Here is a 27,437-nt window from a genome sequence, read left to right on the forward strand (position 1 = left end):
AAATTACTTCCCTTGATCCACAGGCCTCAGGGATTGTGCTGAGAAACCAAGAATCCAGGGGGAAAGTGAGCAGGCTCCAGTAATCAGAGAGAGGATAGATGCCACCCTAGAACTATTGTTGGGAGCCCTACTCTGGTGGCAACTAATGCTCTCACTCACAGAGGCCTAGAGAGCACTTCTCAGGAGGCCTAGCCAAGGCCACTTGCTCTGAGACCCTCAAGGAAGATATGCAAGGCCTCCAACACACTGTTCCTCTCTGTAGAGCTCCCATACTCTTGGGGCCCCACAAAGCTTGCTCAACTAATTGGCCTCTCTGGACTCCCAGACTCCTTGGTGTCTGGCAAGAAAAGGCTCTGAGTAGCGCATAGAATTCACATTGAGCCCCTGGTTGCCTGGGACACACTCAGTCCATTGAGCTCATCCTCTTCATCCTCAGCTTCTTTCCCAGCCTCAGCACAACCCCCAAGCAAGGGAGGACTGGGAAGGTACTGGAGGAGCCGACCGTTCCGCTTCATTTCTGCCAGCTCCTTGGCGCAGCAGCTGGGTGTGTTGGTCTCATAGGTGTCGTGGAAAGTGTTGTAGTCCACCTCATAGAAGCCCTTTTCCAAGGTGAGAACTGGTGTGAATCGGTGACCCCAGAGCACCTCTGTATCCATGTAAGAGCTCCGTGCTTGGCAAGTCATGCCTGGGGAAGCAGAAGCCATGTGCATTAAAAAGCATTTATCCATCCATCCATCTATCCATGTAACTATGTATTCATTACCTTTCATTCAGTCACTCAATCAAGCCAATATTAGGCCATTAAATCATCTATCCATCTATCCCTCTGTGGTGGCTTGAATGAGAATGGCCACCTTAGGCTCATAGATTTGCATGTTTGGCTTCTAACCAGTAGTAGACTGTTTAGGAAGGATTAGGAGGTGTGATCTTAGCAGTCTTACTAGGGGTTGAGAATTGAGGTTTCAGAAGCCCATATCAGGCCCAGTCTCTGTCTCTGTCTCTGTCTGTCTCTCTGTCTCTCTGTCTCTCTGTCTCTCTGTCTGTCTCTGTCTCTGTCTATCTGTCTATCTCTGTCTCTGTCTGTCTGTCTGTCTCTGTCTCTGTCTCTGACTCTGTCTCTGTCTGTCTGTCTGTCTGTCTGTCTGTCTGTCTCTCTCTCTCTCTCTCTCTCTCTCTCTCTCTCTCTCTCTCTCTCTTTGCCTGATACCTGTAGATAAGATGTAAGGTCAGCTACTGCTCCAGCACTATTCTGGCCTTCCCTTCCACTGCCATGATTCTTGCCATAATATGAATGGACTAACCCTGTAGAACCTGTAAGCAAGCCCCAATTTTCTTTTGTAAGTTGTCATGGTGTCCCTTAACAACAATAGAAAAATTGCTAAGGCACCTTCCATCCCTTCAACTATCCATGTATCCAGTCATCAATTCCTCCAACAATTTTTCAGGCATCTCTTGAATTTCTTTGTGTCAGGGACCTGGAAGGTGAGACTGTATATGAGATGATCCTTATGGAGGAGCTCAAACTACTATGAGGGAAGAAAATGACCAATGAACAAGCAAGATTCTAGAATACACTCTGGATGCTAAAGAGGGTGGGGAAATGCAATACATGCAGGCAAGGACATCATTTTTGAAAGCAGCATTTAGGAGTAGCTGGCCGAGACTGGAAAGGAGGCAGGACCAGGGTTTGAACAAGATAAGTTCAGGGTGAGGGACCAGAGAGAAGCTGGCAGGCATTCGCAATACAGGGGAATAGTTTTGGGTGGAAATATCCCAGAAGCCTGCACACTCATGAACATGTATCCACAAATAAACTCACATATGCACAGGAAGGGGAGCAAACTAACACCCAGCCTGGCTTCTGTATTTCAGGATGCTCTAATGCCCCCAGTCCCTCTCTGTGAAGCCCTGCCATGGCTGGGTTATTTTTAGGTGTTCCTTCCTCTCCAGAGAGGGAGGGCTGTTTTGTTTATGGATGAGGAAGCCTCTGTGCTGAGGGTCACAGAAAAACAAATGTTTATTTCACATTCTGTCCAAGGAAGGACTAGCTTGTGCTCTTTAGATAAGGAAGGAAAACCTCCTCCAGGTCCCACCTAGCTCCTTTCCAGTTCCTACATAGGTCTTCTCTAGGAGTGGGACCATACAAACCAGAGCAAGGCCAAAAGCTGCTTCCCATTCGTCTCAGCCTAGGTCCCCCAAAGCATCCCTCTTTTGCTCTCAAGGTGATACCTGCCCCACTCTCCATTCAGGCCTCATACTGGCTGTATACCCATGAGCCCAGCAGAGGTAGAAACACCCAAGCTGGATACTGGCTAGACTAGATACAGAGCCTGCAGGCTTCCAGGACTCTGAAAAGACCCTAGCACAGGACTCCCACAAGAGTGCCTGCTGAGGTCACTCAGGACTCTTCCCACTGCTCTTTCTGTTGGTCCTTTAAGCAAATGGCATGGGCTATCCTATAGCCACAGATCCTGTTGTAAGAACAGCTTACAACTGTTACCTTTCAATGAACATATCAGTTCTGTGTCTCATCTGTGGCACTCTGTTTGATCCTTTAGTCTTCCCATCAGCACACAAGATTGACCCTCTTCATTTGCAGACAAGACAAGCACATTGTCCAAACTCATATAGGAAGGGTATGGAAGACCTATGCTGCTCAAACTGGGCTTGAATTCATGCCAAGCCTGGGTTCCATGAGCATGACAATGGAACAACTCAGGTCATTGGTGAGTAGGTGGTCTTAGTCGTCCTCATAGTTCCACAGACAAAGAACATAAATTAGCTAACACAGGTTATGTTAGGGCAGGACAGTATAGGACAGGGGCTTTCAGGGAAATGTAGGAGGAGCAGGCAAACTGGGTTAGCATCTACTCCCTCTGCTGGGTGGTCTGTGAGTGCTCTCCTATGGCACAGCTGGTGGTAGGGAGCACATCACCAAGGATCCATGAGACTGTCTATGGTTTATTCCTTCTTCAGGACCTTGGAGAGGAGCTCCTTCCCTAGAAAGTGATCCTGTGTTCTCTGTTGACCCTGTTACCAAGGACACACTGACCCTAGAGTCCCCGTGTATGAGAATCAGCTTCCTGCTTCCTGACTGTCCTCAGCCCCAGGGGCTCCTCCAGCTGCTACCATATGCTTCCTGGCTAGGCTCCGGCCCTCCAGCAGATGGCCAGGCAGCCTTTGGCATAGTCTCTAGGGCCTGCCATCACCCTGCCTGACTCTGACTTAGAACTAGGAAGGTCCTAGCTATAGAGGTCCTGTCTGAGTCCCCCAGCTAGTAACCAGATTTCCAAGGGCTGACAAGGTAAGCTTGTCCACCTTTAACAAGCCTCTAACATCTTAGGGACCAGTGTGGTGTGTCAAAACAAGCAAGCAAGCAAACAAACAAACTGGAGACTTCTAAATGAAAGCAGAGTATAGACACTTAATGTCTGTCTAGCCCTTTTGAGATCCAGGATCCATAGCTGTAAAAGGGGATGAAAATCATAGAAACGCCATTTACAAGGTTTTGAAACAGATGCATTATTCTGAGCATGGGTGACTTTCGAACAGGTCAGCACTCAGCGTCAGCTTGCTGCTCAGTCCACGTGGTCAAATAAGGAGAAGGAAGGGGAAGGAGGACTGATACAGCATCTGTCAGATGTGCTTTCCTTCCCAAGAAGCAGGAGGGCTGACCATGAGGGTAGTGTCTGTGGCTCTCACCAGATCTGGGGCCTAGGTCCTCTTAAGCATATCAGGGGAATACCTGTAAACTTAAAAAAGGCTGTGTACTGGGCACCATCTGAACTGGTTCATTTTTGTCAACTTAAGCCAAGCCAGAGTCCCCTGGGAAAAGGGAATCTCAATTATCTCCATCAGATTGGCCTGTGGGAATGTCGCGTGCTGGGGGGCTTGTTTTGTTTAATGATTGTTGTGGGGGATCCAGCCCACTGTAGGTGATACTACCCTGAGACAGGTGAGCCTGTGCTGTATAAGAAAGCACGTTGAGAAAGCAAGAGGGAGCAAGCCAGTAAGCAGTATGCCTTCATGGTTTCTGTGGAGTTCCTGTCCTGAGTTCCCTCAATAATGGACCTGGAAGATGAATAAAGAATAAACCTTTTCCTCTTCCAAGTTGCTTTAGGTCAAAATATTTTATCACAGCAACAGAGAATGAAACCATGCTCTCCTAATGATGAGGTTCACAACATGTATAGCACTGGTTCTCAACCTGTGGGTCAACAGGGGTTGCATATCATATGTCCTGAATACCAAATATTTACATTATGATTTATGACAGTAGCAAAATTAGGAATTATAAAGTAGCAACAAAATAGTTTTATGGCTGGTGGGGATTACCATAGCATGATGAACTGCATTTAAGGAATGTAGTATTAGGAAGGTTGAGAACCACTGATGTATAAAGCTATGAAATCTAAAACATTGCCACCTCTCTTACTCAGTCCACGTTTCCACATCACTTCATGTATGTCTTAGTAGGACAGGAACCATTTTGACCTATTGCACATGAGGGCTGGCTCTGGGATCCTCCTGGCTCGGTGGTGCTTGTTCACACCTGTGCCTCTGTTTCTAAACCATGAATTCTCCCTTATGGAGGTGTTAGAGGCACAATGTTATAATATATGTGTAAAAATCTACAACCATGCCTAGAAGGTGGTGATTTCGGCCCATGTTAGCTATTGCTGGTGCTCTATCTTGGGTAACTGCCCCTTGGGTCACATTAGGGATAGAACTGCTCTCACTGTCATCTTAGGATTCTTGCATACAAATTTGCACCTGTGAGAGCCCCAGCAAGCTAAGCTCCAGGAAGTGGATCACATAGCTGAGGAGGGCAAAATGTCTTACCTGTTGCTTCTACCATCCCTTCTAGTATGACCACAACTTCAAACTCTTCCTGTTCTAGCTGAGCACGAGACATCTCCCAAAAAGGGCTCTTCTCATTGATCTCATGGGAGATGATGAGCGGGGACACCAGGAAGAGCCGGTCATCACCAGTGTCAAAGCCCACATTAATGTCAGTCTGGTTCAAGGGGATGAATTCCCCTTCTTTGGTCTGCCGGGACTTGATAAGCTTAGCTCGGATGGAGGCCTCCACAATATGGGAGTTCCGGAGGTCCCCTACTCGGAACATGAGGCACAGCTTCTCATCCCGCATGGAGATGACAGCATTGTTGGAAAACATGAGGGTCTCTGCTCTCTTCTTTGGCTGGCTGATCTTTACAAACATGCACCCCACCATGAAGGCATTAACAATCGAGCCCAGGATGGCCTGCACCAGAAGGAGTATGATCCCTTCTGGACACTTCTCTGTAATGACTCTGAAGCCATACCCAATGGTTGTTTCTGTCTCAATGGAGAACAGGAAAGCAGACACAAATCCACTAAGGTTTTCAACACAAGGGATCCACTCTTGGTCACCCACGTGATCCAGATCACCTCGGACATAAGCAATGAGCCACCAAATGAAGCCAAAGAATAGCCAGGTGATGGTGTAGACCATGGTGAAGACCAGAAGGTTGAAGCGCCATTTGAGGTCCACCAGGGTGGTGAAGAGGTCACTTAGGTAGCGATAGGTTTCCTGAACATTGCCGTGGTGCACGTTACACTTGCCGGTCTTCTCCATGTAGCGCTGGCGTGGCTTCTTGCCTTCTGCCAGCAGGCGACTGCGGTCTGTGGCAATGGGGATGTAATCCCGAGCCTGTTTGGGAATCTTCTTGTGGTCCTGGGAAGTGACTCCTATCTCCATGTCTTGATTCATAGCATTCCTAGAATCACCAGCCATAGCTGAGAAACAGTGGGTTAAAATGACACTATCATTAGTGAAGTGCACTGTGCTGATAGTATTTGGACCTGGAGGCTACACCTTTCTGGGAACTCTCATGGGGTTATCACTTACAATGACATTTATAATTTATAATCTAGCTTGCCAGAATTAGAGATTGCAATCCACATCCTTACTTGTTTTATACGTATGTATGTTTTGCCTGTATATGTATGTACATCATGTGCATGCCTTTGTCAATGGAGCCAGAAAAGGCATCAGATCTCCTGGGCATAGTGTTCCAGACAGTTGTCTGCTGCCATATGAATGCTAGGAGATGAACCCAGGCTCTCTACAAGAGCAGCCAGTGCTCTGAACCATTGAGACAGTCTCCTTCCCTTCAGGTGGATTTCTAATATTTTGTTTGGATACAAGGTCCTCAAGGGCAGGATTTTGTGCCTTTTGTTCCTTGCTACATTCCAGATGCCCAGGATAGATCACATGACACACACTAGGGTTTAAAGCACCACTGTGTAAAGAATGGGAAGATGAGTAAGAAAGCAGGGAAAGAGAGGAGCCTGATAAAGCTGTCTCCTGAGAGGCCCTGCCAAAGCCTTACAAATAAATACAGAGGTGGATGCCAACCATTGGACGAGCACAGGGTCCCCAGTGGAGGAGTTAAAGAAAGGGCTGAAGGAGTTGAAGGGGTTTGCTACCCCATAGGAAGAACAACAATATCAACCAAGCCACCAATAAAGGAATACACATGGCTCCAGCTGCATATGTAACAGAAGATGGCCTAGTCATGCATCAATGGGAGAAGAGGTCATTGGTCCTGTGAAAGCTCCATAGATGCCCCAGTGTAGGGGAATTGAGGGCGGGAGTTGGGAGTGGATAGGTGGGTGGAGGAACACCCTCATAGAATTAGGGGGGGGGGAGAATGGGATAGGGGGTTCCTGGGAGGAGGGAAATGAGGAATGGGGATAACATTTGAAATGTAAATAAAGAAAATACCCAATAAAAAAGAAAAAAAAAGAAAGCAGGGGAAGATCTAAGGAGTGTATGAAGGCTGATGTTGGGTTTCTACTCACCTGGCCCCAAGCCTGCACTGTCCTTTAAGGCCCTCTGTCTCCCTTCTTTTTGCTGGGGATCCTTTAGCAGTTGACAGAAAGGACAAGACAGCATGTGTCTGGTTCAGTGAGTGGTCACTCCTGCTGTCTGAGTGGGGAGCCTGGGCCGTCTGACCGCTTATTAAAATGACAGACCACTGTGTAGATGCACCCTTGAAAAATCTGATCTAGTTAGTCCTGAGCAATTGAGACAAATGGGATGTTCATACCCCAAAGCTTTCAAAAGGACTGCTTTCAGAGGGCATGCCACTTCAAAGAGACATGAGGAGACTTGGAGTATTCCATCTATAGCCTTCTTGACGTTCTGCACAAGCCCACTTAAAATGCATTGAGACTCTGATAAAGACAGGAAAGATTGTGAACCCGGCTGCTTGCTGAGAACAGCTTACTCCGGGGCAGGAATCGAGCTAAGAGAATGCAGCTCCATTTGCTTGTTTAATCCTGCCACAGATGATGAGACAGTTATAATCTGTCGATTTTTCTTGAATTGTTGTTAAAGTTTTTGTTTGTTTATCCTTTATTTTAACACACTCTCAGGTGGGTTGGGAGGCTATTATGCAGCCCAGGCTGGCTTCAAACATGCACCTTCCTGTGGAGGCTGTGGTGCTCATATGGCTGGGTTATGCCACCATGCTGAGCTAATCTGCCCTTTTTTTTTTTTTTTCAGTTGAGGAAGCAATGCTTGCAGCAGCATTTGGCCAACACAGGTTTGGAATCTGATTTTACCTTGTTCTAGCCCAGAGGCTTAACCCTAAAGATATGATGGTGTTCTATGGCTCAAGCTTTGGAAAATGGACTGCTTATTCCAGAATTTTCTTTGAGCCCTGATCCTGGACACCAAAGGGCATCCTTCATAAACATTCTTTCCTGGGTTTCACAAGAATATCATTTCCTAGATGTATAATTCTCACAGGCCATCATTTTCTTTGTTGCGCTGACTGAGAAACAAAATATCTTTGCCACTCTGTGACCCCTTTCAGGTAACATTTTTCTCCTGGAGGCTTGAATCCAGTCACACACTCTGGATGTTCACCCTAGGCTTTGGTATGTCTCTCTCTGGAATCCAGTTGTGGGCAGTTCCTTGTGGGAAGTTCCCTAACACTAGTTTTGGGATTTTATGGAATTCCTTGGAACTATTCTGGTGAGTGTTCTATAAACTAATAGGTTGCCAATTAGAAATTAGCAGGCTTGGTGGACATTAGAGATGGAACCCTTCTTTATAATCAAGATCATGTGAAACTTAGAACAGGAACTGTAGAACTCTAGTTATTAGTCAGAGGAAAGGGACCTGAGTCAAATCTGGTTCTTTGATGGACATTCTGAATTCTCTGAGAACATCCATTTATAAGTATTTAAAAGCTGGTTTCAGATCTAGGAGTATGCATTCTATACATACCAATGCCAGCTCAAGTCAGTCAAAATTGGCCCACCAATCATCTGGACAGGAAAATTCCCCTTAGGGAAGATATTGTACTAATTAGCATCACCTGTCAACTTGACACATTTTTTAGTCACCTAAGGAGAGGGTCTCAGTTGAGCATTTGACTATATCAGGTTGGCTTTTGGCCATGTCTGTGAGAGATTATCTTGACTGATGATTGGTACAAAAGAGCATATCTCACTGTGAGTGGCACTATCCTTAGGCAAATTGGTCTGAGTTGTATAAGAACACTAGATGAACATGAGCCAGGGAGCATGCCAGAGAGTTAGCTAGCAGCCAGTATTCTTTTGCTTCAAGTTCCTGCCCCAAATTCTTGCCCTGACCTTAATGATGGAAGATGACTTGCAAGTTATAAGTCAAATGAACCCTTTCCTCCCACAAGTTGCTTTTGCTCAGAGTATTTTATCAAAGCAAAGGATATGAACTCAAAACAACTGTCTATTTCAGGTCTACTAGAAATAGTGTGGTCTGCCTACAATGTACATTGACACAATGTTCTCTCTTTTCATTGTTTGTTCTTACCTCTTGAGGGTGTACTGTACTAAACTCCATCTTCTGACTATATTCTCAAAGTCTTGTATGAGTTCTCTTGACACAGATCACAAGACTGTAGAGATGAGTGGGGACAAGAGCAAAATGCCAATGACACAGACCACTGAACCACCTGCCCCACTGGCCAACCAAGGTAATTTTAGTCATCTTGAGAAATCTTGTGACTGTGGCACATCTTTTCTTTTGCCACCTAGGCAACTTCAAGGTAACCTTTAAAATGTCATATTGAAGAGGCATGCTTTCAAAGGGCCATTTGTCTCAGCCATCCATTGGCCATTTCCACACTGCACATGGCCACCTGCTCCCTGCTCTCAAATGAGGCATTTACAAAGATAAATGATAGAAGAAGGAAAACGCTTTACAGGGCACTATATAGGATTTTGTCCTGCTCCCGAGGTGAGTCTTCGTACCAAGAATCTGACCAGAGATTCCTAAAACTGGTGAAGTATGCTGGTGACCCCAAAGCCCCTGTGCTCCTGGGGATCCAGCTGTGGTAGCCCACATAGGGTTCCAACTGAAGTGTTGTAGTGAGCTCTTCCAGCCACACATGCCGGGCTGGGCTAAGGCAAGGGCCATGAGAAGGAGTAGTCTGGGCACATGGGAAAGTGCACTCTGTCTTCAGCTCTGCTGATTTTCTGCATTGTTTCTGTACTTATTTTTTTTTTAATACCCTTCATGCCTTCTTATAAGAGAGGGTCCTGCAACGTACTAGAAGCACAATGATATTTTCTAGGATACCTCTGTCCATGTCTGAAAAGGTTTTGCTCTGGGAGAAGGCTGCAAGTTTCTGAGTTAAGAGCCATGCATACACCTAAAATATTCCTTGTGGCACCCAGAGTATGATTAAGTTTTACACTCAGCTTGGTTGGGTTAAGAATTCTGTAGGTCACTAATGAGACACATTTGGGCTCATCTGTGAGGGTGCTTTCAGAGAGACAAACCTGAAGAGGGGAAACTCACCTTGATTGTGGACAGCAATATCTCCTGGGTTGGAGTTCCAGATTTAATCAAAAAGGAAACAGCCCTGGAAAGTCCTCCCCTTCCTGATCTGCCCAAATGTGAGCAAGCTCTCACCGTGAGTACTTTCAGCTGCTCCTGCAGCCGTGCCTTCTCTGCTGTGATGGGCTACACCTTCAAGCTCAAGCAAACCATTTCTCCTTTAAGTTGCCTCCAATTCAGCATTTGATCACAGCTACCAAGGGCAGGACTTGGATTTGAGCTCAATATGCACAGACCTGCTCTGCTGCTCTGCAGGTCGTTGAAAAACAGTTTTATCTGTGTCTGCCTCAGTTTCCCTTGCTATATCTCAGTTACTGTTTTCTTCCCTCCTTGCCTGCGGGATATTACAGGGGGAATACTACAAGGGATACAAACATTAGTAAAATGCAATCCCGTGCCACATAATAGTGATATGATCAACAGCAGACAGCATAGACAACACTGGCCCCCTAAGACAATGTCATGTAGTGATCCAGCCTGCTCTTGGCCATCTTAATTTGAATAAACAAGCTCTACAAAAATCACCTGATAGTGCATTTTCTTCAGACTGTGTCTCTGTGGTTAAGCTGTGTGACTGTATAAATTTATAATCATTCCTCCCTTGAATATAAATGCAATGTAATGCTCAATTATCCCAAATTTTAAGCACACAGAGAGAAGAAACATCTAAAATTCAAGCACCTAAATTCTCAGTAGTGTTTACAAGGTGGGCATTAAGCTGCTTCATCATGGAACCATTACTACCCAGATTTCTTTAAAACTTAAGAGCAGGCTCATCCTGGAAAATCCTGGCTTCCAGTGTTTGTGTGTCTATCAACTCAAACAGATTTTCAGGGGCAATATAGGTAGACTTAAAATCAGGTTCTAGGATCAATTCAATTACTTTTACATTCATTAAATGAATATTAATTGTGGAACTACTATAGTCCAGCCCCTGAACTGGGAGCTTGACATAGAGCAGTGAAGCCTGTAAATATAGGCTCAGCCTACCAGTACTTTACATTTCAGCCCTGTTTCTTTGACTCCACAGTGTGTATACAACTGTGTGTAGCAGCAAAGGAGGAACAAAGGCACAGGACTGCTAGAGGCACGCTGAGTATCCTAGCGGCTCTCTTTAAACCCTCAACTTGAGTGGATCCTATTGCACCTGATCACCCTGTTACCACTCTTATCTTCTGGCCGCTCCCTTTGCCTGTGGACGGGAAGAATTACTACAACATGATGAAAGGTCTCCACAAATACAGCTTCAAGCCTAGCAAAGAAGGGTTGTCCCTTTGATATGGAACACAGGAGAAGAGACTCAAAGGAGGCCAGATCAAAGAGGCTGTATTTGAGATGCTACACAAGTGAAAGGGACATTCATTAAATAGACCTGGGGGCAAAGGATGTCCCAAGACACCCAGCACAGTGCAAAAAAAAAAAAAAAAAGCTGTGGACCATGGGGTGGTCTAGGATGTTAGGAGTCCTGGAGTCTCTGGGTAGCAGTCTGATAAGAGCAATATACTCAGACTTGGTGGAGCTTTGTGGACAGTGCCCTGGACTGGGAGTCTTAGTTTCCCATCTATGAAAATAGGAATCACAAACATGTTTCTAGATTCCTCATTTTTCTCTCTAACATGCGGTAGGTTACCATCTGTGTGCCTTAAGATTTGGGACATGTGATGGAGTACACTAGAGGAAAGACATACCAAGGAGGACATACTCATGTCCCTGTTGAGAGATCTGGGAACTATTCTGGGTAAAGCTGATAAGTGTGCTAGGTGCTTAGATAAGGTTTGAAAGCATGGGAGACCATCAGTGGTGGCCAGGAAAACAACAGCTTTGTTCCAATTTAAGCTTTAAAATATCAGATGAGAGGGTGGATGTTTCAGAGCTTTACTGAGGCCTAGTAATACACCATAACTTCCTTCTAGATAAAAAAGTAATCCGTAGTCCAGATCTGCAGTAAACATTCGAATATTACATACTATTATCTCTTCTTTTGAGAGTTAATGTTGAAGCTGGGCATGGTGGCACATGCCTTTAATCCCAGCACATGGGAGTCAAAGGCAGGGGCAAACAGATTTCTCTGAGTTCTAGAGCAGCCTGGTCTATACAATGAATTCCAGGACAGCTAAGATTATGTAGAGAGACCCTGTCTGGAAAAGAAAGAAATAAGGAAAATCATTAATGTTGAGTCACTGGCAATGAGGTCCTCTAGATTTTCCCTTCAAAACATCACATGAGATTGGTTACACTACATACACTATGGTAAGGCCTACTGTTGAAGATAACACTTATGTCAAAGGTGAAGAAATTGAGCTGGTGCCCAACTGAAAGCTTCGCCCCTACTGACTAGCATTCATGTTGCTGGAAGGTTCTCTCTATGCTATCAGAGGAGAAAGGTAGTCATCAATATCACTCAGTGATATAAAATCTACCTGCAAGATAGGGGGGAAACCTGCTACTATTCTTCTGCTAAAGAAACATGGCAACAAAAACAATAAAATGATTCCTAATAACATATTGCTGTACCCATAGATCAGTGCATTGCTCAACCTCATTAGAGAAGCTTCTCCTTGCAGTGATTTTGGCATTAACACAGAGACCCACAACTGGATAACATACAGAGAGTACAAGACTACATAGTACTCAGTCCTAATGAGATGTCTTTATCAATACCACCACCCACCTGCCCACCCCCACCACTACTAAGGATTAGGGATCTTTCTTTCTCCAGAAGGAGAAAGATCATAAGAGCCAGAGGTGTGGATGATTCCAAGGAAACAGTATTTTTCAGATTCAGTGGCACTAATACATATATGAATGCACAGAGGGTATGGCAGCACACATAAGACATATATAAGTTCAAACAAGACAAATATCCCAGCAGTGAGAAGGGAAGTAGACGAAAAGACTCATTCCTAACACAGTAACTATCCCCAGCTGATGTCTACTGAGAAGGTGGAAATCAGAGAGAAAAGATCATGAAGTTGGGTGGGTAAGGAGGTGGGTAACACATGGAGGGACTTGAGGAAGGGGAACGAATATGATCAAAATTTGGCATATGAGAAAAAAAATTTGTTTGTTTTTTTGAAACAAGGTTTCACTGTATAGCCCTGGCTGTCCTGGAACTCACTCTGTAGACCAACTTAGAAATCTGCCTGCCTCTGCCTCCCAAGTGCTGGGATTAAAGGCATGCACCACCCAAGAAACTTTTTAATTAACAAGAACAACAAAACAGTTAAACCAGCCAGGCCTGTCAATCACTGGCCAGGAGAGTATCGCACAGGAAAGCTGATTCTGGTGAAGGCTTGTTAAGTCAATTTAAGGGACAATTACCCCTAATGAGAAGGATGCACTTACATTCCAATGCAGCTACTTTTGACATTTTTTGCCATGAGACTGCAGAGGTGGCTCATTGGCCAAGAGCACTAGCTGCTCTTCCAGAGGACTTGGGTTCAATTCCCAGCACCTACATGGCAACTCACAACTATCTCTAGCTCCAGTTGCAGGGGATCCAATGCCCTCTTCCGACCTCAGTGGGCCTTGCCTGAACATGGTATACAGACAGACATGTGTGCAAAATACCATACACAAAAATAAAACACTTTTTTAAAAAGCTCCTGGCATGTGCACTGCTAAGAGTGCCCACTTTTCTAAGTTCTAACTAAGTAATAATAACAATAATGTTTTCTTTTCCTCCTCTCGGTATCATTTGTTTGTTGATTGCTTGTTTGGTTGATTGCTTGGATACCAGCTGAAATCCTGAGTGTACATTCCCTGACACTTTGGGCAACCTACAGATCTTCTCACTTCTACCACAGAGCTGCTTACCATCACTGTTGCTGAACCTGCTTGCTTTCTTTAATTCTGACTTAAAAGGCATGGCTACCTCTCTTTTTCTTATGTATATCTTTCTTCAGCTTTCTGGCCTATAGAAATAATAAAATGCTCCAAGAGTGTCCTTTTGAGTCTATGTTTAAACTCCTTTATTAACACGACTAATGATCTACAAAAGGGATCCCAACTCCCCTGTGACTACTGAACTATAGTATTAAAATATGAAAATGCTCCAAGCAGGTTGGTGGCTGAGCTGCCTCACTCCTCTCAAATGTGCCCTGGTTAGCAGGGAGTGTTAGAGACACTATAAATGGTGTCTATATCCAGTACAGAGAAGGCACATTTAACCAGGCAAAATTCTAAGTTGCCCCATGATCCCTATTCCTATAGACACTCCCTAAAGCCCCAGGACTTGAGGACTCTGCTCCCATGGTTGGTACAGTTTGAAGGTGATGTCAACCTGCTCTAATTATAGCCGCCCTCAGAGGGTCTTGGCCTTCCTGAGGCAGGAGTCAATAGGTTTCTTCTTTTCTTTTAAGACAGAAGGGTCTACACAGCAAGAAAGTGACTGCCTCAGAACAGAGACAAGATGGTTGGCAAGGCAGCCACAGTCTTACAAGGACAGAGACTGGATGTGTCATATCCCTAGGAGGAGAAAGAGGAGCTCAGGTTCCCTGTGAGAACTGAGCAGGGTCATGGTCACACCGGGGCTGCACCTCTGATGCTAAGTGGATGCTTGCTGTTCTCAAACATTAGGTCTGTGGTCATCTGCTGTGCAAAAATGGAAACAGGGTAGAGCCGGATGCTCAATGTTCACAGACTCTGAGTGCACCACTAGTCAAGGAAGGTGCACGGTGCATCCTAAGGCTGAGGGTGAAAGCTCATGAGCCCATGGCTCCAAACCCTTCATAGTGAGGGAGACTGCTTTCGTCTTTGTTTTTCAAAAGGGGAAAACAAGAGCTTCAAAATCTCACCAAAGGTGCACGGTGTGATTATTATTTTAACCCCTCCACCCCAACACGCATATACAAGACTGTGCTGGCAAGTAAACTCGGTAGATTTGGATCCCTCCACCTTCCACACTATAGTTAGGAATCCCTAGCCTCAACTCCCAAGACAGTGTCTGGAGAACTCTCTTAGCCTGCTTCCTCTTGGCTGGGTTACCTCAGGCAGAGCTGAGGCAGAGGCTGTGAGCAGTTCCTCCGAGGCTGGCCTGCGCAGCCTATAATGGCTCACTTGCTTCTTGTTCCTGAGATGCTGCCCCTTACCAGGAACCACTTGAGGCAGCAAAGTACAGAGATGCTTCGGGTCAGTGGGGCCAAGAAAGCCTTGGCGGGAGGGCTGCTCTGAGCAATGGACTTGGATATTAGAATGTGATCCCCGAGTGGGGCATTTGGGAGCCCTTAAGAGCTGAAGCCTCAGAACCCTGTGAGAACCCAGGAGTCCTGAGACCTGAGGCTTTCAGCCTGGCTTTGCAGAATCAGACAGACGGAGGCTTTTGACACTCTCCCAGCCAGAGGGCAGTCAAGGACAGCATGCCTATGGGGACAAAACACGAAGGGCATGGTGGTGCATGCCTTAATTCCAGCACTTGGGAAGCAGAGATAAGCAGATCTCCGAGTTTGAGGGCAGCCTGGTCTACAGATCAAATTCCAGGACAGCCAGGGCTACACGGAGAAAGCCTGTCTCAAAAATCCAAACCAAACCAACTAACCAAGCAAGCAAGCAAACAAACAAACAAACAAACGCACAATTCTCCTCTCACATCTTTTCTGTCCCCCTGTCTGCTGGTGGCCACCCTGCTGTCAGGAGAAAAGCCCCAAATACTTACAAACTTCCCCAGCTGGATGTTGAAATCACAGCAAAACTGCCAGAGGCCAGGGGTGGAAGCAGAAGGGGAGACAGAGGTACCGTCCCTGGAACAGTGGATAAGCAGGGCTCAGGGACCTGGGTGAGGGTGGAGTGGTACAATTCAATACTGGACAAGGCCCGATCTCCTCATCTTATGCTCTCCTTCTTAATGGTGGGCCAGTCTATGCTCTCCTACCCCAAGAGCCTGTGTGCAAACCACACCACAAAGTTGGCTTTTCCAGAGGGGTTAATCTTGATTTCCCAGCTATTCTTAAAGCAACCCCCTTTTTAGAGCACTCTGAGACTTAATGGCGCAAAGACCAGCAGAAATAAATCTTTAAAACCCCAACAGGGACTTCGCTGAGAAGCCTCATCATATTGCAGCTATTGGGTTTATCCACTTAGTGATCTATCCTTGAATTCCTGGCTGGTATGCCTAGGTTAGTTTGGGTCACAGCGCATACGGTACTAAGGATGAAAACTCAAGGGAAAGAGACACAAGGCTTTATCCAGCCAGCCAGGCAATTAGTCAGGTAATGAGATCCCACTTAATACTTATGTTTTGCTTGGTCCTTGGGGTAGAGGAACGGGGGTAGCTCACCACACCAGCTTTGATATGCCTTCCATTCACTCTTAGTAGCTATTGTTGAAATGCATGTTCTTACTGAGTCTGGGGCTTTTCTGCATTTTGAGTCTGCATTTTTCCCAAGGTTCCCAGTGACATCATTGCTCATGGCCTTCAGTATCTTCCTGAGAGACAGGGCTGCCTCCACCCTGAGTGCACAGGGCAACCAGCTCTGGTTCTGGGGTCTCTCGTAGGCAAGTGGGTGAAGGCTAGAGTTCTATTCTCTGCTTCCAACCAATGTACTGGACTCTAGAGAACACAATGACCAACAGATCAGCTCTGTAGAGAATGACATGAAATCCAAGTCACAGTTCTTAACTTGGAGTGGCTGAGGAGGTGAGTGAGGGTCAGCAGAGCTGTCACACAGAGAGTGCCTATAGGGGACTTGAGTAACAAAACCTTGGCAAGAGGGGCAAGCAGGAGTAACAGCTTAGGGATCCAATGCCTAACTTTAGGTATCCGCTGGGTGCCTATGTACTGTATCACCTCACACACATCTATAAAGTCCCTTTTTAATAGTTTTTGCAAATCACAAATTCAGTCAATTAGTGGCTTACTTTAAGGTTTCAGTGTCTGAGTGGCAGGGCCAAGGTTCGTCTTGACATGCTCTGAGTGCTGGCTGTTCCCCGTCAGCCCTCAGAATCTGACCATGTTGCTCTGGGCTCCCATGGCTTCAAGACAACCTGACCCAGCTTGCAGTCATATGGACAGATCTGTGTCTGGAAGCCAGTTAAATTAAGACTGACTGCCATGTTTCCCAGGCTGGCAGTGGCATGGCTGCCTCTCTGCTTGCTGTCCCCAGGGCTGTCTTCTCGGCCCTCCCTCTTCCCTCCTGATACCCTGTGAGCCATAGGTCAGCATCCCCTGCTTCCGAGTGTCCCTCATTGTTCCAAGGAGATTGAGAATCCCTGTGGTCCATGGAGCATCAACTCTCCTGACAGAATCACTAATGCTGCCTTCCCTTTCCTCTTGGAAGTGTCTGCTTAGAGAGCAGACTCTACAAAGGAGATCATTGGCAGCAGTCACTGGTTCCATCCTTAGCACCCACCCCTAGGTTACTCTTCGTTTGAGTGAGTCTGCTTCTGCCAGGAGCCAAAGGCAAACACTTCACTCCTCCTGAATACTCTGCTGAGTGGACTGTGCATGCTGGCAGCAAACAGAAGCCACGATGAGCGAGCGCGGAACTCTGTTGCCTACAAAAGCAGGTAGGAGAGGCCAATGAGTAGTGGCTGGGCTGGGCTCCTCCTGGAGGATGCTGCCTAGCTACTTATCAGACTGATGCAGATTGCAGCCTTTCTGACATTTTAATTCAGATGTAATGTTTTCTCATACCCTGTTTTGCATTTTTTAAATATGGGGACTTACTGCCCCAGGCTGGCCTCAAGCCAATGAGGATCTTGAACCTTCTGATCCTCCTGTCTCCACCTCTGGAGTATGGTTGGGATTGTGAGTATGTGTCTCTAGACCTGATTTGCATTGGATGATGTGCCTAAAGACTAGAAATACTTTATTCTCCTTAGTCTAGGAAAAAGCAATTATCGAAACAGATGGTAAATGTAAACAAAATTGTTCCAAGCTTGTGGGACATAGGAAGGCACAGTGGAGACTGTTGCAAGCCGTCTACATGTGCACTTCTGGAAGGATTGTGTCCTGACAGCATGTTGAGGAGCTGATACTGTGGCTCCACTATTTTCTTCTAGAAAATCTGGAAATGAAAATATCTGAAGATGAAGCTGGGCATGGTGGCACATGGCTCTAACCCCAGTACTGGGGTGTTAAATGTGAGAGCAGCCTTGGTTACACAGCAAGTTCTAGACCAGGCTAGGCTATGGAATAAGACTCTTTCTCAATTTTTTCAAAAAGCAAACTGAAAGCAGAAATTCAATTTTTTGTGGTGATAATGAACTTTGGAAATAGTATACAATGTAAAGAAAAGACCTCTGTGAGGCATGGTCCGTCTGTTGTCTCTAAGTTACGTTTCTGGGCTACTGAGCTAGAGAGGCTCCTTCTCCTCCCAGGAAAGGTAGACTGTACTTTGAGTGATGGTGATGCACACATTTTCCTCAAAGCTTTTCTCTCTCTTTAGTGCCATGAGCACCTGCAGTCAGTCAGGGCAGAAGAAAGCAAGGGCTTCAATTTAGGCACACTCCCCAACAGAGTTAGGTGAAGGGCTATCTTCCTCTGCTCCCACCAGCCCTGCCTATCCTCTACAGCCTTGTCCTCCCAGTCCGTTCTGCATGCAGTTGGCTTGTTAGGGCACCCTGTACCCCAAGAATGTACCTTTTCCTCACCAGCCAGCACCCCTTCTAGAGGGTTACAGAAAGCAGTGCACTATGTCCTGCATCTTATTAATGGTAGTGGTGGGGTTCTCAATGGGAAGAGAGTTCTGATTGCAAATGCAAGGCCTTCAGGGAAGCTGTAAGGACAGAGAGTAGAGTAGGCAACCTCTCTGCTACCTTCTGTCTCAGGTGCAGTGGATGCTGATCACTAGCAGTCAGTCATGGTGGCATAGCAGAACTGTGGAGCTGAATGCAGGTTCCCGTGCTTATCCCTTGAGAACTGCTGTTTCTTAGGGGCTCACGAGAGCGTGGGGAGTGCATGGTTCTCTCATCTCTTCTCTAAGCAGAAGGCCCTAGGCAGAGGCTTTCCCATAGCCGTAGTGATAAGATTACGTGTGGCTTTAGAGGGGAGTGAGCACAGGCCACGTTCCAGGAGCAGGGCAAAGGTCACTCAGTGGAGTGTAGAGCCAGGGACAGTGTGACTCTAGGAATAGTCAGTGTCAGAAGGGACATGTCATCACTGCAGGCTGGCAGGACTGTGGTTGCTGGGCTATGGGCTGAGAAGAGCGCCATAAAAGGGAGCTGTGAGCAGAAGCCTGGGCTAGCTGAGGGCTTCTCTCCATCAGCTCTGCTCAGACTTGGTCCTTGGGCAGCTGTCAGACATGCCTTCTCTTCTGTTCAGGACACCCCTAGCCTGCACCCTAGCTGCCTCGGCTCCTGGGAGGAGAGCCCTCAAATGGCTTCAGCATAGGCCATAAACTGTTGAGTCAAGCTGGGAAGGAAGGCAGAGCATTCAAGTTGCTGCAGTTACTCAGCTGAGCCTCTTTTGGACTTATATACCAAGACATCCATAGAAACAATTGTCAGTGCCATGGTCCCCATGGCTTCAGACTCTTTCCACTTTATTTTAAGCATGTGTTCAGTGTATCTCTTGCAGCAGGTTGTACTGACTTCTTTACAGAAAAGCTCTGGAAATGATGTGGTGTATGCGTGTGTGTGTGTGTGTGTGTGTGTGTGTGCGCGTGCGCATGCACCTGTGTGCACACAAACTGACAACTCCAAATTGGGAACTTTACCTTTGTTATCTTGACAACAATGTGTAATAACTACTATGCACTCATTATGCAGATAGAGACTGGTCTTCAGAGCGGGCAGGAAACTCATCCAAGGCCACGTAACAAGAAGCAGAGCCCAGCACTGAGCTGACCTGGGTCAGACTCCAGAGCCCATGCTTCCCGAGCTTCTACTTGCCCATCAGAATCCAGTGATCTCTGTTCTGAATTATAATTCTGCCTTTCCTGGCTACAGTTGTTCCTTGGGTAACATGTTATTCAATAGCTCCCCATCCTCGTCTCTTGCCTTGTAAAAACTGAAAAGTGCCCATGGAAGACATGGGCTGAAGAACTGTTTGCCATCTTATCAGGAGATCCCATCTTACCAAATCCCTGTCTAATATCCCTGCCCACTTCACTTTAGTTGGCATGGCTTCAGGGCAGGTGAGGTATGAAACAATACTGACTGACACAACTACGGTACAGACTTATCACCATGGGACAGCAGTGGCTTCTGCAGTTCTATGGGGGTCTTCCAAAGCTCTTTCACTGGTTCATGAGACTCTGATAACATTAGTCCTTTTAGAGTGGAGGTACCTGAGAGAGCACAGGTACTGCCCCTCTTCCTAGGAAGATACCCTCAGAAACACAAGGATGTAATAGGGACACTGAATGATTTCACAACAGGTCTCACAGGTGGCCCTGACTTCTAGGGCCAAAAACAAAAGGGTCAGGTGGCTCCACAGGAGCACCAGAAAGTGAGCTTGAGGTCTTCAGAGCCTCAGGCTAAGTGGTGAAAGTGGTGATTGGCTGCTGGCTCCCACAACATCCTTAGGTGATTCACTATCACTTGTCTGAGGAAGTCTTATAGCCTCCTGCATCAGCTTCTGGGGACTGGAGAGAAATAAGAACCAATTAGAAGTGGCTTGGACGAATCCCCAGGCCATCTTGTCATTATAGAAACAAAAATACTGAGAGTTTGTGATTAAGATAAAAAGCCGAGAAGGGACGAAGTAGTATTTGTAAGTTTTCTAGGGAGACGGCTTTCCTATCTGCAACTGTGAGAGGAGAGATCTAGCATTCTCATTACGGATTTCAGTCCTTCAGAGTAAATGAGTTAAAAAAAAAATGAGTTAAAAAACCATTTAAGTACATCCTGGAGAGGACTGACTGCCAGCTTCCTTAAGCTGGGAAATTTTATGGCTCTCTCTAGAGAGCTGCTGAGGGATACCCACAGCTCCTCACATCCATTCACTTTGATACTCGGCTGTGGTGTGCTTGCAGATCCCACAGGCAGTCTCCCTGTCCCCTGCAGAAGATGCATGAAAGATCATGCATAAAAGGGCTTGAAAAGCAAATTAATTCATTTTACATTTACCCCACATTTGTATCCACATTTTTTCTTTGTAAGCTCGCTATGTCTATGAAAGCCAATAGAGTAATTCTAATACATTTCTTCGTTGTAACCGTGCTCTGTATGAATTCTGCATTAAATAATAAAGAGGATTAATAATGAAGTCAACGTGAAAAACCTCTCATTTCCTCTCTAAGGCCTAGGGGACAGGTTTCCTGGGCTGGTGAAGTATGACTAGAGAGTACCACACAGACTGCTAAGAGAAAACAGCAAGAAAGCAGATGAGGTGAATATACAAATGTTTATGTATAGGTGAAAAACTTAGGTGTGAGAGGGCAAAAAATGCGCCAGGTGTGGGGAAGCACCAGGGAACCAGGCAGGGTACAGTAGGTAAGGCTCCCAAAATTACAGTTGAAACCTACCGGTGCAGGTGGGGTCTGTACACTAATTATTAGCATTTCTTCTAGGCTCCGCCCCACAGTTACCTGGCAACAGCCAGGTGTGCCTGACTCACTATAAAAGGGGCTGCTTGTCCCCTCCTTTCTCTCTCTTCCTGTTTTCTTGCTCTCTTTCCCCTTCCCTTCCCCTCTCTCTCCACATATTCATGGCCAGCCTCTACTCTTCTATTCCTCTATTCCGTCTCTCTCTCTCTCTCTCTCTCTCTCTCTCCTCTTCTCTCTCTGTCTGTCTCAACTACCCTCTCAACTGCCCTCTCCATGCCCTAATAATTTCTATTCTATACTATACCGTCATGTGGCTGGTACCTCAGAGAGAAGGGATGCCTCAGCACGGGCCTGCAGAGACACTCCCTTACTTCCCCCGCCCCCTCGCACCATACATATACTCCACCAAACACATTCCTTCTTTTTCTTTTTATAAAACACAACAACTATCAAGCAAAGACTCCCTCTCTGTGATAGCCCTGTCTAGGCTAGCCCAGTCTTGAACCTACAGGAGGAAGGGAATGGAGACTCCACATCTAGTTTCTCTTTCTTTCCTTCTGCCTATACAGTGCTAAGGATGAACCAGGCTTCCTGGACACTAGGAACTGTGCACATTCTGGATTTCAGTTTCCAATCTGGTAAGTAGTCCCAGCCTCGTGTGACCAGGCCAGCCTCAGCTGCTTGCTCTACCTGGACAGATAGCAGTCCACCACACTCTCCACCTGCCAGGACAGCCTGTGGAGTCAAGCATGAGAAGACTTGATGGCACACCTGAGTTACAAGTGACTGTGATCTTCCAGATGTGAGTGCTGGGAACCAAATTCCGTTCTACCCAAAGAGGAAAGAGCATTCTTAACCACTCTTTATACATCTTCTTGACTTTTTTTTTTTAAATTAACTAAACACATCACTACTCTCTGGCCTAGAAATTGCATTACTGGGCATTCATTGTGGAAAAATAGAAACTTAGGTTCACATAAAACCAGTTCATCAATATTGATAGAAGTACTGTTAATAACAGTTCTGAATTGTGACCAACTCAGAGGCCCTTTAGTGGGTAGATGATTAAATAAACTGTGATGTTTTCATACAGTGGGCCTCAGCAGCATCTTACACACACACACACACACACACACACACACACACACACACACATGTACACATACAAACACACACAGAGAGACACACACAGACACACAGACACACAGACACACAGACACAAAGGAATCCGAATCTCCTTTGGATTTGGTTGAGTGAAGACAGTCAATCCCCTATTATCTTCATATTTATATTACATTTTTGATATTACAAAAGAGAAAAAAGAAAGAAGAAAGAGGAGGCAGACTGCCAGGGTTGAGGAGTGGGCAGGGTGACTGGGGAAACACACAAGATGCCCACTTGTATAGGTTTATTGGCAAGCATTTGGTCAGTTTTACGACATGTTCGTATTGAGAGAAAGAAGGTAAGGATACGGTAGTGCAGCCTGATGGTTATTGCTTATACTGCATACGAGTCTATAGTGATCTTAAAAAAAAAGTTTATTAAAAGACAGGAAAGAATGGTGAACATAGTTATAAAAATGTGGCAGGGGTGTGGGCTAAGATATGAAGACCCTGAAAGGCAGGGTAATCAAAGAGAGTGAGAGGTGCAAGGTGAGGAAGAGAGGGAGGGGGTGGGGAAATAAAATGGTGCTGGTGTGTTTATCAGAAGTGGAGGGAGAGCCACAGATGAGGTGGGGCTAGGCTCCGCAGGACTGTCATGCCCAGCCCCAATTCTCAGCCTCTGTTCTTCCATAATGTTCCCTTACTGACCTGTCTACAGGTACACATTCCTCTGCAAGCCATTCCTCCTGGCCACTAGCAGATCTATTTTTGCCAGGCCCTATAGCAGCCTTCCCTGCTTGTCTTCCTTGAGGCTGCCCTGCTAAGCACTCTCTACCTGTGTCTCTTTTGTCACCTGCCAACCAGGCTGTACACCACACCCCCTCACAGGGTAGAGTAAGCAAGGTGTACAGACGAGTCATCTTCTGTCTCAAGTGCTTGCATAAGGCGGGAGTTTCACATGCAGTCTGAAGGGACGTGAGTGACTTTCGTTGGTTCATGTGAAAAAGACAGACTTACAAAACAAGCAAACCCACCTGACGAGGGCAGGGAAGGCTGCTGTTCAGCGAGGGTTGTGTGCTGCTAAGAAAGCTAGCTGGCTGCCATGACAGCTTTTCTTTGCAAAGGGCCCTAGAGACCTGGACATCCATGGCTTCTCTTGCATTAGAGACAACCACCTTTTTAGGGCAGAGGTAGTCCCAGACTTGGGTCACTCTTTTGACCCACTGCCTACCAAGATTAAGTATAGAATTCTTAGTGGCCAGAGCTGGTATCAAGATGGCTAAGAGATGGAATCTTAGAACCCAAGCTCAGCCTCAAATGGCATCTGAGTCCTCTTGGTTCTTGCTTTGCCCCTTTCCCACTAAGGTCTTGCTAGTTGTAAGATTGGGAGCCTGGGATGGGAAAGAAGCTGAGAGTCAGACAGCATCCCCAGACTAAACAGCTAAGTCAGGGCCACGCGGAGGTGCCTGCCAGTCTCAGCCCCTCTCTGCCTCCTTTATCATCTCTCCCAGACTCTCTTGTCCTTGGAGACTAGGAAGAGCTATTACTACCTGCTAACTGGTCAGATTATCCCTGACCATTGCTCCCAGCTTGTTCTGGTCTGGACTGACAGTAGAACTTAATATTAAGCTCTAGCCAGGATCTCCAGGGTCCTGTGTTAAAGGTTTGGTTCTGACATTTAGCTTTAACACAGCACTTGGCAAAGGCTGATGTCACCCTGGGCACTGTTGACAAGAATAGCTCTCTTATCAGAGAGTCAAGGTGGGAGGAACCAGGCACCTAGGACAGCCACCCAGTCCCTCCCATTGCCTTTCCTCTCCTGGCTTTTAAAATAATTTCAAAGAAATCCCACTTCCTAAATTGTTTCGGAAAAAAAAATACATTCAGGTAATTTTATTCACATTTCTCCCTGTAAATCTTTGTATCTGAACTCTCGTTCTCCTGTCTCTAGAGCGGAAGAAAAGGAAGACAAAGAGAAGGGAAAATTTCTCTCTGGCTCACAAGTGTCTTAGTAGTCAGCTGATGATGGGTTCCCCTCAGAAACACTGCCTCTCGGTGACCAGTTCACACCCAGTGAAAAGCTTAATCTAAAAATGTCTGTACTGAGCCACCCATAGATTCCTGTCCCCACTCAATTTCACCCCATTGTCCCTCACCCCCAGCCTAAACATCTGGTCAGCAGTTGCTTGGAAAATACAGGTAAGCTTTAGCTAATGTTCTCTTAAATGGAAAACAACCCTGCCCAAATGATTACATTCGAAAAGCTCCAACAATTATGTATTCCTAGTGCGTGCTAGGTGATCAACTGGATGCTGAGCTGACTTTAAATAGTGTTCAGTAGTGGGTGAAGTTTTCAGGTATTTGAACTTCCAGCATCTTAGGGGGGAGTGGGAACCAGAGACCGAGCACACTGCTATGTATTAAACTTCATCACAGATATCCACAGTAGCCTTAGAAGGCTCCTCAGTTGAATTCATGGATCAGAAACTCAGTCATGCATGTGTGAGGTCCCTTACACGGCTGTAGATGGTCCTTGCAGCCTGTGTATCATATACCAGAGGAAGCAAGGCCAACAGGATACAGTCACAAGGATACATTGTTATGTCCATGGTACCTATGAAAAGTGGTGTTCTGAATGCCCAGGATGTGGAAGGAAGCCTCAGAGGACTCTATACTGGGCAATCCTTCTGAGATCTGACTTTACACAGAGTAGGAATTTCTGCTTTGAGGCAACTCTGGACAGAGGCAGCAGGCAGCTCTGGGCAGAAGGGATGACCAACTCCATCCATCTCCTGCCCTCCCTCCTGCCTTCTCTCCTCCCACAACTGACCTGCTTGCTAGATGGAGCATACATAGAACGCACTCATTTTGTGTTTAAAACAGATTGTGTTCTTAAGCAAGAAGTGCTGCTTCTGAGTGCCTGGCCAGCAGTAGGTAGCCATCTTGGAGAGGCAGTGGCAGAGTGGTGGGCCCTTTCGCTGTTGGACAGCTAGGTGGTAAATCTGGGGAAGATGGCTGGTGTTGTTGGAAGATGAAATAATCTCTGTGATAGTACCTCTTTCAAGGGTGGTGGGATGCTGCCATGTTCCCAAGTACACCCTGTCCCCTACGATGCCCACTGGAAGCTGAGCCTTTCCCTGTAAGACCTGTTCAAAAGTGTATGATCCCAAGGAGTCTAGCCAAACCTTTGGTGGCACAGCCCAATTCAATCCTTTTTTAAATGCCACAGCATCACTGTGCTCTGTTCACCTGCCAGAGCTTGGGAAACCCTGGGATGGAACTCAAGACTGAGTGCATGTACACCAGACCTGGTGGCTCATGCCTCTAATCCCAGCACTCCAGAGGTGGGCAGATTTCTGTGAGGTCAATCTGGTCTATATAGTGAGTTCTAGGCTAACCAGGCCTGCATAGAGATATCCTGTCTCTCAAATGACAAAGGAGGGGGAGAGAGAATGTACCAAAGCAAAGGCATGGATCCCAGGAACACCTTACAGGGTTAGTGTTTGATGATAAATTCTGGATTTCAATTTATGAAGATTAGAACCTCCCTTTAGGGCCTAGGGATCCTTTTCGTTTTGTTCCCTCTAGAAGGCAAGAAAACCTGGTTCTAACCCCCACGGCCTTGCATCCAGGTTAACTCACAGAACCCTGTCCCAGCTCAACACCCCGGTTCTGTAGGTTCGGTAAATATTCGCTGCCTTCCCTTACTTCTCCACATGGATTCCCATGTTTCCTGTCCCAGGCAGCTTGCTTAGGATAAAGAAGAATAGCTACACTTTGGAGTCAGATACTGTTGAGAATCTCCTGCTGTAAACTCAAGTTACCCACCCTCTCTCGGCTGCCATCTCTAACCTGTGGAACAGGATTGCTATCTCTGTTAAACTGAGAACAGTCAGAGTGAACATGCATGTTCCCACTGTTTGCCTGGTGTTTGAAAGGTTCCCCTTGATGGCGCCCCGGGCTCTTGGTATGGATGCTAGGCAGGCTAGAGCCTCCCACTGCCTTTTGGGAATATCCCATGAAATTTGGAGGAGCCAACACTGAACACTACTCCACAGTCCCAGGATAGAAACACCTCCTCCTAGTGGCCCGCCCTTGCGTTTGAAGGAGGCCCTGACAGAATCAGGGGCTACAGAGCAGATCTCCAAGGAGAGACACCATCAGGAAACAGCTACAGTGTGCTTGTCTTCCTCCAGCTTTTATCTTTAACCCTTCTTTCGAACAATTGCAGAAATGTTTTAAAAGGAAGGAAAGCAAGGTAGAAGGAAGGAAGGAAGGAAAGGTAGAGACCAACACTGAGAAGACTGGTACCACAAAAGCAGTTTCCCAATTCGATTAGAAAGCAGCTGGGGTGGAAAGTCTACGGCCCAGGGGGTTGCCCTACCCCAACCATCTCTGTCCCCACTTGAAGGTAGAGCTGTTTCTGGGAGCAAGGTTCTCTCTATCTCCTCCCAAGGCCTGGCCAGGCAAGCCAAAGATGGAAGGTTTCCATCGCGCAGGTATCCGGATCTGGTGCTGGATCTGGTGCTGGGAGCGGGGCGTTTATGGTCCTGGGGAGGCTGGACTCCTAATCTTGAGGCGGCCGGCAGCTAAGGCCAGCTTCAGTTTGTTGAACTTTGGACCGCCTGATCTTGTTCCCATCCTGTCTCAACCCGACAGGCTCCGGTTGAGGAAAGCCTGCCCTTAGAGTCACCAGACACCTAGGAAGGGTCCGGCTTGGGGAGTCGCTGGGCTGGGGAGGGACACAAGAGAAAGAAGACAACTTACTTGTAGCGCAGAGAGCTCCCCTGAACCCTTGGGGCTAACTTCTGGTGATCCTTCCAGTATGGTGCAGGTGGCTCTCAGGGCTCTCCTGGGGATTCCCTAGCCTCAGGCATTGCCTACAGACGGGCAGCCGCCCTGAGCCACTCTGGTGTCGCAGGTCTAGTTAGCAGAGGCGTCTAAACCTCCCGCCCCTTCACCGGTCTGCCTCGCCCTTCTATCTAGAGAGAGCAGCGGGAGGCTCTCTGCTGTCCCTCTCCTCTCCGC

General features: G+C 46.6%; 1 protein-coding gene across 1 annotated transcript; it reads right to left on the bottom strand.

Annotated features, from left to right (window-relative positions):
* Positions 1-337: 337 nt before the first annotated feature.
* Kcnj5 (potassium inwardly rectifying channel subfamily J member 5) lies at positions 338-27,391 on the bottom strand. Its single transcript, XM_031345352.1, has 3 exons — positions 27,177-27,391; positions 4,843-5,781; positions 338-685 (listed from the first exon to the last, which is right to left on the bottom strand). Exons 2-3 carry the CDS (start codon positions 5,777-5,779, stop codon positions 372-374), a joined length of 1,251 nt encoding a protein of 416 aa, XP_031201212.1. The 5' UTR covers positions 5,780-5,781; positions 27,177-27,391; the 3' UTR covers positions 338-371.
* Between the last annotated feature and the right edge of the window lie 46 nt (positions 27,392-27,437).

This window comes from Mastomys coucha, unplaced genomic scaffold, assembly GCF_008632895.1.
Source record: "Mastomys coucha isolate ucsf_1 unplaced genomic scaffold, UCSF_Mcou_1 pScaffold23, whole genome shotgun sequence".
Taxonomy (NCBI): Eukaryota; Metazoa; Chordata; class Mammalia; order Rodentia; family Muridae; genus Mastomys; species Mastomys coucha.